The sequence below is a fragment of the Gordionus sp. m RMFG-2023 genome, chromosome 1, assembly GCF_954871325.1.
Source record: "Gordionus sp. m RMFG-2023 chromosome 1, tfGorSpeb1-WG-v2, whole genome shotgun sequence".
Taxonomy (NCBI): Eukaryota; Metazoa; Nematomorpha; class Gordioida; order Chordodea; family Parachordodidae; genus Gordionus; species Gordionus sp. m RMFG-2023.
The window spans coordinates 29,214,661-29,230,325 of NC_088775.1; the positions used below are offsets into that span (position 1 = coordinate 29,214,661).

Here is a 15,665-nt window from a genome sequence, read left to right on the forward strand (position 1 = left end):
AAAATTAAATGAGGATTTACCATAGAAAAATGACAATTGTCATAATCGTTGATCATTTTAGAATTTATTTGCTGAAACGAGCAGGTTTTTAGCTGAGTCACTATCTCCGGTCTCTTAGATCTTTCTACATCTACATGTTGGTACCAATTAACATTATATTGTTTATTATATATAATCTTTTAGATTTTTCCTCACAGGAAGAACCATCTTATTCTCAAAATATTTCAAATTCAGTTTTATTTAGTATAACAAATAATTCTTTACCCAATCAAATAAATTCTACAATAAACTCTGATACCTATCATAAACCACAAAAAAAATATAGCAATTGGAGTCAGGAAAAAATTGCAATAGCCATAAACAGAATTGAAATCTAAAATTATACAGCTAATAGAACGTAATAATGGATTTACGATAAAAAATATAGTGGAAAATTTACTACCTCATCTCATAATGAGTGATTCGGGAATATCTTGATAGATTCATTAAATCAATAGAATGGAGCTGAAAAAGGGTTGGAAAAGAACTCGAGAGACGGAATTCCCCAGATTTTATCAATATTTGTAAAGAATATTGCCTAAAAATGTGAACATGTCATTTCAATATATATTCTATTTAGAATTCTCACGTCATTTCTTACTATGGATGGGCCTATGGGTAAGAGGCCATCCGTCAAACTCCCTCCTTCAAGGGGGAAAAGGTATTGGTTTTGGGTACCATTACAGCAATAAAATTTAAAGCGTACCTGGATGAATTATTATCCATTTTGCCGTTGAATTCACTAATAATTATGGATAATGCGCCCATATATAACTCAAAATTTTCAAAATATAGTATATCTTACACGAATCCCGGAAAATAATTCCCCGGAAAAAAAATCCCGGAAAAAAATTCCCGGAAAAAAAATCCCCGGAAATTAATTCCCCGGAAAAAAAATCCCCGGAAATTAATTCCCCGGAAAAAAATCCCCAAGAAAATAATTACCCGGAAAAAAATTCCCCAGAAAATAATTCCCAGGTAAATAATTCTCCGGAAAAAAAATCCCCGGAATAAAATTCCCCTGGAAAATAATTCCCCGGAAAAAATTTCCTCACTATACATTGAATTGCTAATGCATTGCTAAACTGCATTGCTAAAAGGCAATCAATCATTATCAATTATAAATCAATCAAAAATTTATTACGTATATTTTTTTAATGATAATTTTTTAAACTTTTTTTAAAATATATTTAAATCATTTTTTTATTATAAATGAAGAATACTGATTAAATGATATAGTATATAATTTTATTTTTATTTAATATTATTAATAAGAAATTTATTTTTCTAGCTTATTAAAACAAATATACATTTTATTCAATTTTAAAAATTAACAAATATATATCCGTAAGAGGGCGTTATATGTTTTAATATGTATCATTTTAGGAAACCGGAATGATGATTGGATAGAATTTTTTTTATATTTGGGTATATATATACATATGAAAAACCTAAAAATTAAAAATTTTTTTTAGGTTTCTTTAATGTTTAATGAGTAGGTTTAGAATAGTAAAATAATGGAAATTTTTTAAAGTAAATATTGCTGGCGTTATTTATCAAAATCTCTTTATACGTGTATATTTACGTGCTAAGCATTATTCTAAAAAATATTTTGAAAATAATTTGATTTGACCGATTGCCGAGCTCAAAACCGACCACTCACTAAATATTCGATTGACCAAATTTATTAGGAATATAATTTGAAAAATGTTGATTTTCGTTTTATATATCTATAAATACGTATAAAACATAATCCTAATAATTCTTCAGAATTAATTTTATCAAAATTTTTAAATATTTTATTTGAGAATTATTATTTCGTTGTATTTATAGGGAATTTTTTCTCCTAATTTTGTAATTTTAATTATCTTAAAAACGGAGATTTTTTTTCCGGAAAATTATTTTTCTAGATTCTTTTTTAATATAGCTTACATTTAATATATTTATTGTAGCTTTCATTCTCTTCGCTACACTGCACAAGGTACGATTCCCAAACAATTTATTTTAAATGAAATAGTTACATTTCTCATATTTAAATAAATATATTATGCTAAGCTAACCTATCTCATATTTTACTTTTAATAAACCTTTTATCGGTCCGTTGTCTCACCCCCTCCTTCATTATTATATAGGATTTAACTTGTAATATACAATAAATTTATTGAATTTAAAACAAATTAAACAATAACATAAAATTTATCGAATTTAAAAACATTTAATGGTAAATCTAAATATATTTCCGCGAATATGAAGTTAATGATTTATTTTCAAAAAAGATACTCCAGCAGTAGTCCGCCAACATATTTATACGATTCTTGCCGGGAATTTAAATTGAAAACTTAAGACCCCCCAAAACGAAATTCTTTACCATTTTTCTCAAAAAGCAATCGATAAAAAATTATAAAAATTAATAAATTTATAAGGAAATATAAATCTAACACTATCACCAATTTTCAGGGATTTTCATTTGATACTTTTTAAAATATATCCGTATTACCATTTTTGAGATTTCGAAAAGTTGCCTTTATACGATAATATTTTTAAAACTTGACGTGAAGGGAAAACTTAGAAAACGAATTCGAACTCAGTGTCAAATTCTGCACCAAAACTTGTTTTTATTTATTTTTTCTCCCATTTTTCTTGTCACACAGTACAATTAATAAAAATTGATAAAGACATAAATATTAAATAAAACCTATACAATAATTTTAATATATATTTTTTCAACTTTTAGGTAGAGATATCAACATCCAAGGATGTTTTTATCATCTAACTCAATCAACTCATAGAAAGATTCATTAATTGGGGTTAGAATCATCATATCGGAATGATCCAATGTTATGCTTATTTGCAGCTATGATCGATGGATTAGCATTCTTACCTATACACGATGTCAAACGAGGTATGGAGTATTTAAAAACCATTGTATCGGATGAAAACAATGAATTATTGTTTTATTTTGATAAAAATTATGTGAATGGAGAATTGAGACATGGGAAAAACTCTCAAAGGCAAGTAGAGCCATTGTTCCCACCAGAAACATGGAATGTGTTCAATGTTACGATTGCTGGGGAAAATCGAACAAACAATGTATGTATGTGAAGGATGGAATAACCGATTTAAGCATATTGTAGGCAACAAAAAACCGAAGATATGGGAACTACTCGAAAAAATAAGGATGGAAATAGCGGTTGATATGGGAAAAATCGTCCAATGGAATATTGGGACATACACTCCCAAAAAAAATCGTATTTATGCAACGAAACAAACTATTTTAAAAAATTTATGCATTGATTATTTAGAAGAGAGAAGGGACTTGCCCAATTTTCTCTCTTCAATTGGAGAACATATACGTTCTAGAATTGTTTCTTTTGAATAATATAATTTATTATTCTATATATCATTTAATAAAATTATAATTATTTCTTTTCTGTAACTTTTGAAAAAAATTCATAAGCAAAATAATAATTGTTAGATTAGAAAAATATAATACTCACTGCTGATAATCACCTCTGGATGTATTTTGATTAAAGTGGTCAGCATTTTTCATTACTTTTGGCAGTATTTAATTAAAATTGGGCAGTAAAAAATATAATTTTGCAAGTTTTATAGTGATTTTGTATTCAGTCAGTTAAATTCTTAAAGTAGGTAAATACTTCAGTAAAATAATATTTATCAAATAGGTATCAGATTGAATTGCTAATTTCCTATTTAGCCACAAAATTTATAAAATGCTATTATTTAATAGCTTATCCTTGTAAAAACAAAAAGGGGCGCTATTTAAGAGTCAGTAAACTGTGAAAAGCCTTTTATCATATTTCTAAAAAAATGATTAAAATTTGTGTAAAAATAATTTTTCAATAAATACCTAAAAGTTGATGAAAGTGTGTAAAGGTGAACTAGATTTATTTAACTTTCGTTTTATTATTTAAAATCTCAAATCCTCGAAGAAATTTGACTTTAAAAAACATTTCTATTTAATTAAATACTGCAGAGCAGATCCGGGTCACGGGATTTTTTTTCCGGGGAATTATTTTCCTAGATTCAAATTTACTAGTAATATAATTTGAAAATTGTTCATTTTTGTTTTATATATCTATAAATACATATAAAACATAATCTCAAAAAATATTTTAAAAATATCGTGGTTTGGCGGATAACCGACTCGTATGTTTTACTCGTAATTATAGATATATAAAACAAAAAATGAACATTTTTCGAATCATATTACTAGTAAATTTTATCAATCGAATATTTAGTAAGTGGGGTTTTGAGCTCGGCAATCAGTCAAATCAAATTATTTTCAAAATATTTTTTAGGATAATGCTGAGCACGTATATATATACGCGTATAATACAAAAATGAAGCTTTTTCCATGGATAACGCCAGCAATGCAGTATTTGGTCATTCGGTCGGTTTTCGGGTCAAATCACGATATTTTTAAAATATTTTTTGGAATTATGTTTTATACGTATTTATAGATACATAAAACAAAAATCAACATTTTTCAATTTATCTTAATAGCAAATTTGATCAATCAAATATTTAGTGAGTGATCGGTTTTGAGCTCGGCAATCGGTCAAATCAAATTATTTTCAAAATATTTTTTAGAATAATGCTTAGCACGTAAATATACACGTATAAAACAAAAATGAAGAGATTTTGATAAATAACGCCAGCAATATTTACTTTAAAAAATTTCCATTGTTTTACTATTCTAAACCTACTCATTAAACATCAAAGAAACCTAAAAAAAATTTTTAATTTTTAGGTTTTTCATATGTATATATATACCCAAATATAAAAAAAATTCTATCCAATCATCATTCCGGTTTCCTAAAATGATCCATATTAAAACATATAACGCCCTCTTACGGATATATATTTGTTAATTTTTAAAATTGAATAAAATGTATATTTGTTTTAATAAGCTAGAAAAATAAATTTCTTATTAATAATATTAAATAAAAATAAAATTATATACTATATCATTTAATCAGTATTCTTCATTTATAATAAAAAAATGATTTAAATATATTTTAAAAAAAGTTTAAAAAATTATCATTAAAAAAATATACGTAATAAATTTTTGATTGATTTATAATTGATAATGATTGATTGCCTTTTAGCAATGCAGTTTAGCAATGCATTAGCAATTCAATGTATAGTGAGGAAATTTTTTCCGGGGAATTATTTTCCAGGGGAATTTTTATCCGGGGATTTTTTTTCCGGAGAATTATTTACCTGGAAATTATTTTCTGGGGAATTTTTTTCCGGGCAATTATTTTCCGGGTATTTTTTTTCCGGGTAATTAATTTCCGGGAATTTATTTTCCGGGGATTTTTTTTCCAGGGAATTAATTTCCGGGGATTTTTTTTCCTGGAATTTTTTTCCGGGGAATTATTTTCCGCTTACCATCTTACACCTTATTAAAGAGAATAAAGTCACGAAATTATCAAATTTAAAATAAATATTGTTAACGCATTCTTATCGTATCGGAGGGCAAAATTACTAAAAAATAATCAGGGAGACCTTTGAATGAACCAATTAAGAAAAAAGTTCTATAATCTGATATCAGATATGACAACATTACTTTTTTTCAATCTGGTGCCGCCTCGCTGGCACCAGCAAATTTCATTTTTTTGAGATATTTTATTTTCTTTAATTCATAAGGCAAAACATTAAATAAAAATAAATAAAGGAGGGAGAGAGAGAGACAATGGGAAAAACGAGAAGAAAAGAAAATGCATTTTTTATATCTTCATTTAACATTTGATTTTTTATAAATATAAATAAAAAAAACATTAAATAAATGTATCCCACCCAAATTTATAAATGGGGGTTTTATTTGTTGGCCTCAATAAAACAATTATTTTATTCATTTTTTTTTATTTTATATAACATTAAAAACAAAACTTGACCTTTACATTGAGCGTGATTGAAAGAAGGGACCTCTATGTAATAGCGATATGAAGCTAAAAATAAAATCGTTATTATACAACAAAAGATTGCCATCCTCCCAAAATATTTTGCAATATTGGGTTTCAAGAAAACACCAAGATGCAGAATTGTTTAAATTATCTCAAATAATTCTTGCTGCTCCTTGCACCCAGGTCTCAGTTGAGAGAGAATTTAGTGCATTAGCACTAATTGTAACCTCTTTAAGGACAAGATTAGACAAAGATATACTTGATGATATTTTAATTATAAAGCTTAATCGTACATTGTTAAATAATGTGATATTTTAAATCATTATTTATATAACCTATTTCATTATAAAGTTATTGTTTACATTGAAATTTTAATAAATAAAAATTCATATATATGACTGATTTAGATGATAACAATATAAATAGATTTTTTGTATGAATAGTATAATCAGAGGGGGGCATATTTTACTAGATATATCCAAATAGTAGTTTCTAAGATCTAAAATTGATTTAAAAGATTAAAGAAAAAATATTTTTAAATTTGTTGTTCCCAAAAATATCATGTTTATATTGATGCATCTTTCTAGTTCAACTCCATTCTGGTTGGCTCAAAAAATTTAACATATATGATACTATTATCATCTGCCCAGAGGTTTAAGTGTTTCCCAACAAGATCATATTAACCTAATTTAAAAATAATGGATATGAGTAATGTGATAATTTTAAAATATATATATTAAAATAATTTCAAAAGGGAGTTGAGAATTAGATATGTCACTTATCTATGGTACATATTCACTGAAATTTTAGTTTAACATGTTTACAATTTATTATTTTACCCTGTAAGTTCAAAAAAATTAAAAATGATAATTGTCACTTTTCTATGGTAGATCTCCACTGAAATTTTAATTTAACATGTTTACAATATATAATTTTATCCTTTTGCTTAAAAAAAATTCCAAAAAGATTAAAATAAACGTTTATGACAATTGTCACATTTCTATGGTACATCCTCATTTAAATTTTAATTTAAATGTTTATAATTTATTATTTTACCCTTTTGCTTCAAAAAAATTCAAAAAAGATTAAAAATGGCCATTATGACAATTGTCACTTATCTAAGGTACATCCACATTTAAATTTAACAAGTTTACAATTTATTATTTTACCCTGTAACAAAAAAATTTTAAAGGGATTAAAAATGACGATTAAGACAATTTTCACTTTTCTATGGTAGATCTTCAGTGAAATTTTAATTTAACAGGTTTACAATATATATTTTTACCTATTTGCTTTAAAAAAATTCAAAAAAGTTCAAAGATAACAATTATGATAATTGTCACATTTCTATGGTACATCTTCACTGAAATTTTAATTTAACATGTTTACAATATATAATTTTACCCTTTTGCTTCAAAAAAATTCAAAAATGATTAAAAATAACGATTATGACAATTGTCACTTTTCTATGGTACATCCACATTTAAATTTCAATTTAACATGTTTACAATTAATTATTTTACTCTGTTGCTTCAAAAAAATTCAAAAAAGTTCAGAAATAACGATTATGACAATTGTCACTTTTCTATGGTACATCCTCATTTAATTTTATATTTAATAAATTTTTATCTACTTGCTTTAAAAAAGTTCAAAAATAACGATTGTGACAATTTTTACAATCATTAAAACCATCTCGAAACATGCTCAAAAAATTTTTTCTTGCATATTTTATACCTAAAATTATTTTTATAGGTTCTGATATGAATATTATGACAATGTCACCTTTATAGTTTACACATTAAATATTAATTCATGTTTGAAATAATCATTTTTCTCTATTTTCAATTAAAACATATGTGAAATAAGTATTATGACAATTGTCACCTTTATATGCTTTACAATCACTGAAACCATCTCAAAACATGCTCAACTAGCCTTTTTTAATTATAATTATTTTTAAAGGTTTTGAGATGAGTATTATGACAATTGTCACTTTTATAGTTTACATTAAATATAAAACATTAAAATTATGACATAGCATTTTTAAAATAATCATTATTACTTATTCCAAATATTAAAAAAAATGCTGTCGGTATTATGACCAATTCTCACATTTACAAACTATTCAAAAAAAATATTTTCATTAACATAAAATAAAAAAAAATATATATATCAAAAATTTTATTTTTAAAGAATTTACCAAAAAATTTTAAGATCAAAATTTAAAAATGTTTTAATAAAGATTTCCTTACAAAAGATTTTATTTTATTATAAAATTCTCAAAATATTTTCTCAAAATATTTTCTCAAAATTATAGAAGATTTTTTTACAAAAAATATTTTTTATTTTGCTCATAAATCTTCTTTGAGCAAGCTCAAAATTTTTTTTAGCGAAAAAATCTTCGCAAAAAATTGATCTTCAAAGATTTTTTCCTCAAAATTTTGGGCGAAAAAAATCTTCAAATTTTTATTTGAAGATTTTTGTAAAACTGTAATTAATATTACCATAGTCAAAATATAATAAATAACAGTAACATCATATAATCAGTAAACTAATTTTATTTACCAAAAGATATGTTCAAAAAGTATAATATCAGTTTCAAAATCTTCAAGATCACATTTAAAGAGATACAAATTTATCCTTTTATATAATATAATATAATAAGAATCCTTTTAATAATTTATTTTAGATTGTTGTATTTCATATGCTTGTTAAATTATTATTACAATAGATTTAAAGTAAAAATCATTAGATACTATATATTATATGCATAGTATAAAATAGTTAATATCTTTTAAAATTTATTTAATTTTATATTTTTAAGTCTTTATCATATCAAGGGTTTTATATTTTAATAGTTGAGCACAATTTAAAGTATAATGAATTTATATATTTTATATATAATTAAATTTTATATGATATGCAAAAGTTTATATATATTTATAATTAGTAAGAAATTTTTTATATTTACTTAACTATTAATTTTAAAAATAGCTTATATATTGTGTTAAAAAATATATGGTATTTATTTATATTAAATGAAATTTAAAAAAAATATTCATAAAGTTTTGAACGAACGTAAACGTATTCCTTTTTTTTAAAGGTGAACTTGATGAAAGCGTTCGATTTTGTCAATGAACGTTGAACGCGTTCGATTTTTTTAGAAATGTTTAAAGCACTATTATTTATCTTATGTGCTTTCTAATTATATATAAATGGGGTTTAAAATATATTTTTAGCATATGACTATTTACAGACACCTTGCTTCCCGAAATAGCCCTTTGATATCCAGTGTAATAATTTTTCTCAACATAGTGGGTAGTAAGGAAGACTGGGGTAAAACGATTGGTATTTTGCTTTTTATCATAATATTTTGAAACATTAACAAAATAGAACAATATATGTTTATATGAAGTCAAATCCCTCATCTACAAAATAAAAAAAGTGCGGCTCTCTACCTATAATAGTTGAGGAGGTGTGATTAATTATTTGAAGTGTGTCATATTCGCCATTTTACCCCATACCCAGGGTTAGAGGACTGCAAAGTAATTTTTTCGCAATCCAAACCCGACCCCGAATTTAAAATTTTTTTGTCCGAGCCCGAATAAAATTTTGCAATTTGAGTTTGAATATTATAAAAGCCAAAAAAAATTTATGTGTATTTATTCATGGCCACCTTAAATAAATGTTAATTTGACGACCATAATCTATTCAAGATATATATTAAGTTGCATTAATTTATTTAATTTGTAAAAAATATTATAAAAAGATTACTATTCAAGCGAATTAAAAATTATAGCGATAAAAATACAATAAAAGCATCATTTATGTCGAATATAGATGATAATGATATTAAAGTTAATAAATATATAAAAAATATAATGAACATATTATATTATATTAACATATCAATATCATTATCAAAGGTATCACAAAGTGAATAATTATGATATATAAATAAAGAGGCGTCCAGTTTATCTGGCTTTAAAAAAGTCCTTTTCTCTTCAAAGGCCCTACCAGTAGCTGAAAACGCTCTTTCACTGCTAGCCGAAGAAGCAGGGATAGCTAGAAATTTAAGAGCTAAAATACTTAAATTTGGAAACTCATTATGGTTTGTTTTCCACCAATTTAAAATATTATCATCTTCTATACATAATTTAGGATCTAGGTATTTTTTAAGCTCGTCAACTTCGGCGCTAGCATCAGAAAACGCATTGTTAGCCTCCCATAGAGAGAAATCCAAAAACGTATCTACCTCAGTATTTTCTTAAGAAAAAAAATATTCATAATATAATAATAATATTAAAAGATATATATTTACTTTATTATTTTTTAATAAATAATTTTATTATTAATTTAATGAACCTTTATTTACTACTCAATCAGTTGAGCGTTGATATTTATAGACTTTTGCTCAATAATATCTCTGTTGATTTTCTCTGCATTCATCAACGTGTTAATATGTTGATACAAATCTTTATAATATTCTCGTGATAAAATTTTCATATCCCGAAATTTTGGGCACAAAAACGTCGTAATTTGGTGGAATATATCTATTTGAAATTTATCCACAAATATTTCCCGGCATCTTTGCGATAGCTGGTTTAGCTGAGAGTTTAAGTTATAATGCGCTAAAAAACTCAATATTTTATGATAACACAATGTAACTTTGTGAATAGTGAGTTTTAAATCACTCTCAAGTTCAGCACTCGCAATTTTAAAAGGCGTCAGAAACTTGATAAGATCCCTCATCATTTCAAAATATTATTTTCTAGTCTAATCGACTCTCCTCTGGAATTGAGGATCCCCAATATTTCATTAAATTGATTAAAAATCGATTCAATCATATTTAGCCTGCTATTCCATCTAGTCTCAACACACATATGGAGAGTTTTATCGAGCTGATTAACTAATCTAAAATTTAATGATATATTTTAATAAAAAGTTAATTTATTTTAAAACTAGTTTCAGATTTAATATCTATATCTATTAGAGTTTATACTAGATTTGAGAGATGATTTAAATCTTTAATAATTAGTATTTCATTCAACATTATTAACATTAGAAAAATTTAGTATGTAGAAAAATTTAGTATGTAAGAAAGATCAACTAACTACAGATTATGGTAAAAATAATATGGATAAGGACAATTTTACTACTACTAATTATAGAAAGCGAATAAATAAGGTTATTAGGATTATTTTAAAAATAATCATGACCAATTTATATTTGGAAATAAACAGAATTATAGAAAGTTTTATAGGTAAATGTATATAATAAAATAATAAATGAAAGAATAAAACTTATCTTATATCTTTAGTACATAAAATAGTTTGTCTTGTCTTATCTTGTACTTCACTGGGGAAACACACAATTAAGTGATAAAACATTTTGGTATCCGGTTGGGTAAATTATAAAATAATAATTGATAATTACATGACATGTTATTATGATTGAAATTTTAAGGATAAAATGTGATAAATAAAAAATGATATGATTTTATAATTAATATTATAAATTATAATGACTATTTAGGATATTAATATTATTATTCATTTTTCGGGTCGGGTTTCGGGTCGGACAACTCTTACAACCCAACCCGAGCCTGAAAAAAACTTTTTTCATGTCCGAACCCGACCCGAGGCTCGGGCCGGGCCACGGACAGCCCGTGCAGTCCTCTACCCAGGGTAAAGTGGCTAAGCATCAGGGTACAGTGGTTAAATAAAATTGAACACAACTATATTGTTTAAATTTGCTATTTTGACATCTATTCATCATTTTAGTATAAAATGATACGGGAATGTAAAAAATTAAATCAAAAGCACATTCTGAATGTGCATTTTAGGCATATTGCACATTTCAATTATTCTTCTTTATATAGTGTAGACTTATATTTAAAAATTACTTTTTTACAGCTTAAATAAGACAGAACCTTTTAACCGTTTTAATCATAGCAACTTTACCCCAAGGTGATATATATTAAACAAATCGTTATGGAGTGAATTGTAGTTTAGCTATAAACCTACAACAATTTTATTTTAAAGCCATGGCTTTAAGGAAGGTATACAAAATTTTAAATTCTGAACCTTAATATATTTCGCTAAAAGCAAAAAAAAACTAGAGGGTGATTTTTATTTTTGGGTAAAATACGGTTTTTTGGCAAAATATGACAATCCGGGAGAGTTTTTTAAAAGATTAACATAGAGAAATTAGATAAAAATACATCTTGACACCAAATTTAAAGTCTTTATACTCAAGAGTTTCTACCCCGTCTATTGCTTTACCCTAATCTCCCCTAATATAATTTTATGTCTTCCCGTCAGATAGTCATCTATTATACTCAAAATAAAAGAAGCCCAAAAATTTATTGATATAAATCTAGGTGCGTTTTGGCACCATGTCCACCATGTCATAACCTTAATCTAATTTTAAATATGGCGTAATCAAATATAGATGTCGAACTTATATGTACTATTTTAATCAAGTCCCTAAACATCGGCTTATATCAAAAAAATATAAACAAGTTTATGCTTAACATTAGGTAATATAATTGATGGCCATGTCAATTAGATTCTATGAGATAAGGAGTTAAGATCGAGATCAAATTGGTAATATTTAGACATACTAAAAGAAATGGTTAACGATGCATCCTTAGTTAGCTCTAAAGGTAGCAAAACTAAAGATCAAACCAAAAATCTAGTGAATAAAATTCGAAATTTTAAATTCATCTGTATTAATGTTATAGTATTTGATTCTTAAATGATATACATTTGGTAGTGAACTGATTTAAAATTCTAAAGCTCTAGCCCCCATTATTAATATAATCCGAAATGTCAAATAAAATGTAGTGATGAATGATTTGATTCCATGCTTATAAGCGCTAAAACATTGGCCCGAGTCAAGACGTCGAACATGTATAACAATTCAATTTCATTATGATTGTAAATTTAAACCTTTTAAAACGGTTTTGTTTCTAGCCGACATGCCTATTTGATTCTTTCCATCAAAAATATTTTAGGACTTGGTGAGAAATGGAGACCAAAGGAAGCAACAAAAAAATAATAAAACTGGTTAAGCGACCAAAAATGTGTAAATTATGTAGACATATTGGCTCCTGTACGGAGGTTTTACAGAAAAAAATTGTCAGAAAAGATTTATTGCCAGTTTCGTAGATACCACGGTCTGGCCATTATAAATCGTAAAATACACAGAAAATCTAAAGTAAAATGGGAACCATCTGATAGGATAAAGAGATCTTGTTCGTGGGAGTTGATAGAGGAATGTGTTTTAATAAATAATATATAACACCTCCATTCAATGGCTTTAGTGACAGAATCAAAGCTTTTGGGTCGTGATCGTAGATAACTTTGCATTCCACTTAAGGCATCTATGGCTGTACCTTTTATTTTAAATATGAGATTGTGATTTTTTTTAAAAAATGTGCAAGTAATAAAATATCTAACTAAAAAAAATAGTATTAATAAGAATAAATTCACAACTTTCTTTGATTCTATTTACCCGGGTATAAATTAGGCTGGCATGCCAGCTATTTAAAAATTCAGAAATGTATATAAATCGATATTTTATTACACATATTGGCGGTCATTAAAATTTTAAAATATTTATTATTATATATTTTTTCATCGCTTCAAAAATATTGTCGGCCATATTCGATTTGTAAAAAATTTATTAATAGATTTAATAGTTTTCGATATATTTAAATGATTATAAAAATGATTTTCTATTCTTTTATATAATTTTTTAAGGAAATTTATTTATTTTACAACTCATGATATCCTATATAATTTCTATTTGATTTTGTAACTCTATTAAAGACCTTTTATTAAATTTTAAGGATTCTTTTAAAATTATATTATTGCGATTTTTATTTACGTTATAAATTTTAAACATAAAAATTCAAGGTGTTTCCCTTTCCAATTTTTTTGAATTTAATATTTTCTTCATCACTCACTAACCAGAAAAATTAGTTAATTCTATAATAAATGATTAAATTCCTAAATAAATCGTGATTCCAATAGCTCCTACAAGAAAATATCAGAGTTGTTAAAGATATTTTTTAAATGGATCTAGATACAGATACATCATCTTAAAAGTTATCTAGATCCAGATACAGCGTCTAAAAAGTTATCTTGATACAGATACCATTTTTTTAAATGTATCTAGATACAGATACAATTTTTTAATACTCTTATATAAGCTTTGAATAAACCTAAATTAGGTTTCTATTGTGAAAATGTATGAAATTAGCTAAAAACTTCATTGAATAGATATCTTATCAAAATATAACTAAAATAATGATTTTTAGATTTTAATATAATATATGAAAATATATGATTAAATGATTATAAATAATTATTAGATTTCAGTAATAAAATATTTTCAAAATTTTGGTCATTAAGACATCTTCGTTAATCCGTAAAGACATTCTTAGCTACACTAAAAAGCCTTTCTACCTGGGCACTTGAAGGGATTCTGGTGTTATATTTTATGAATAACATATATCAGGATATTCTCTTAAAATACTAAAATCTCGACATTTATTTTTGAAAATTTTTTTTAAAATTTGTTGAGTATCAAAATTTAAATCATTATTAACAAACATATCTACTGCTGTGAGGTAATATAAAAATCGGATATTAAATTATTTGTTTTTTTTGACAGGTTATTTGTTTGCAATCAGTTGAAGACCTTGATAATTCATCAACTAATCTTTGTATTGATTGTTTTTTTCATTAACAGTGTTTGATTTTTTCCCTTAAATTTAAAATAACAATTGTAAACATTTATTTAGTATCTATACCCTTAAATGTTTTACAATGTTGCAAGTTGAGGTAATGCTAACTGAAATTTTCGTATTTTTTTGTAGATATGGCAAACATTTTACTATCAGAGATTTGTTTTCTTTAATTTGAGATATTATTTTAAAATATGCTCTATAAATTGGCCATGAAAACAATGTCAGTCAGCACTTGTTGATGCTTCATTGATTATTACTTCTTCCTCTTCCTCTTCATCACTATTAATATTAATCTAAAATAAATTTTTAAAATTAGTATAATAAAATAAAATTAACTAATTTTATTGAAAATAAAAATGGCAGATTCCTTGAATTGCATTGTTATATAAAAATTTGACTGGTTTATTGATAAACTCTGATAATATTTAATGAATATTTATATATATATTTTTATATATAAGTTTTAATATTTTATATATATATAATTTTTCACTATAGTCTTAATATATTTTAATATATATATTTAAATTATAAGCTCATATGAAATAAAATAAATTTTGCATTCAAGTATTTTTATTTATAATATAAAAAAGCGTTAAATAAAAGTATAAAAAATGTATCTTAAAAGGTATCTAAAAACAGATACAGATATGTCTAAAATAATATCTAGATACAGATACTTTAATCAAAAATCTATGTAGATACAGATACCACATTTTTATATCTAGATACAGGATGTAGATACTTGTATCTAGATACTTTAACAACTCTAGAAAATATAATAACTAATTGTTGAAAGATAAAAGCCAGTTTTCATGCACCTGCCCTTAAATTAATTAATTTTTAATTTACAAATATTTAGATATTAATTTTTTTTCTTAAAATTAATTATAATGTATAAATATAAATGCGCAAATCCAAGAATCTAAACACTTTCA

General features: G+C 25.1%; 1 protein-coding gene across 5 annotated transcripts in view; it reads right to left on the minus strand.

Annotated features, from left to right (window-relative positions):
• LOC135922702 (protein phosphatase methylesterase 1-like) overlaps nucleotides 1–15,665 on the minus strand; it is a 64,954-nt gene that overhangs the window by 43,993 nt on the left and 5,296 nt on the right. For all 5 annotated transcript variants that reach the window (XM_065457138.1, XM_065457137.1, XM_065457136.1 and 2 more), the window contains one exon: nucleotides 13,278–13,368. In XM_065457138.1, the coding sequence (XP_065313210.1) occupies nucleotides 13,278–13,368 (91 nt within the window). The remainder of the gene's footprint in view (nucleotides 1–13,277; nucleotides 13,369–15,665) is intronic.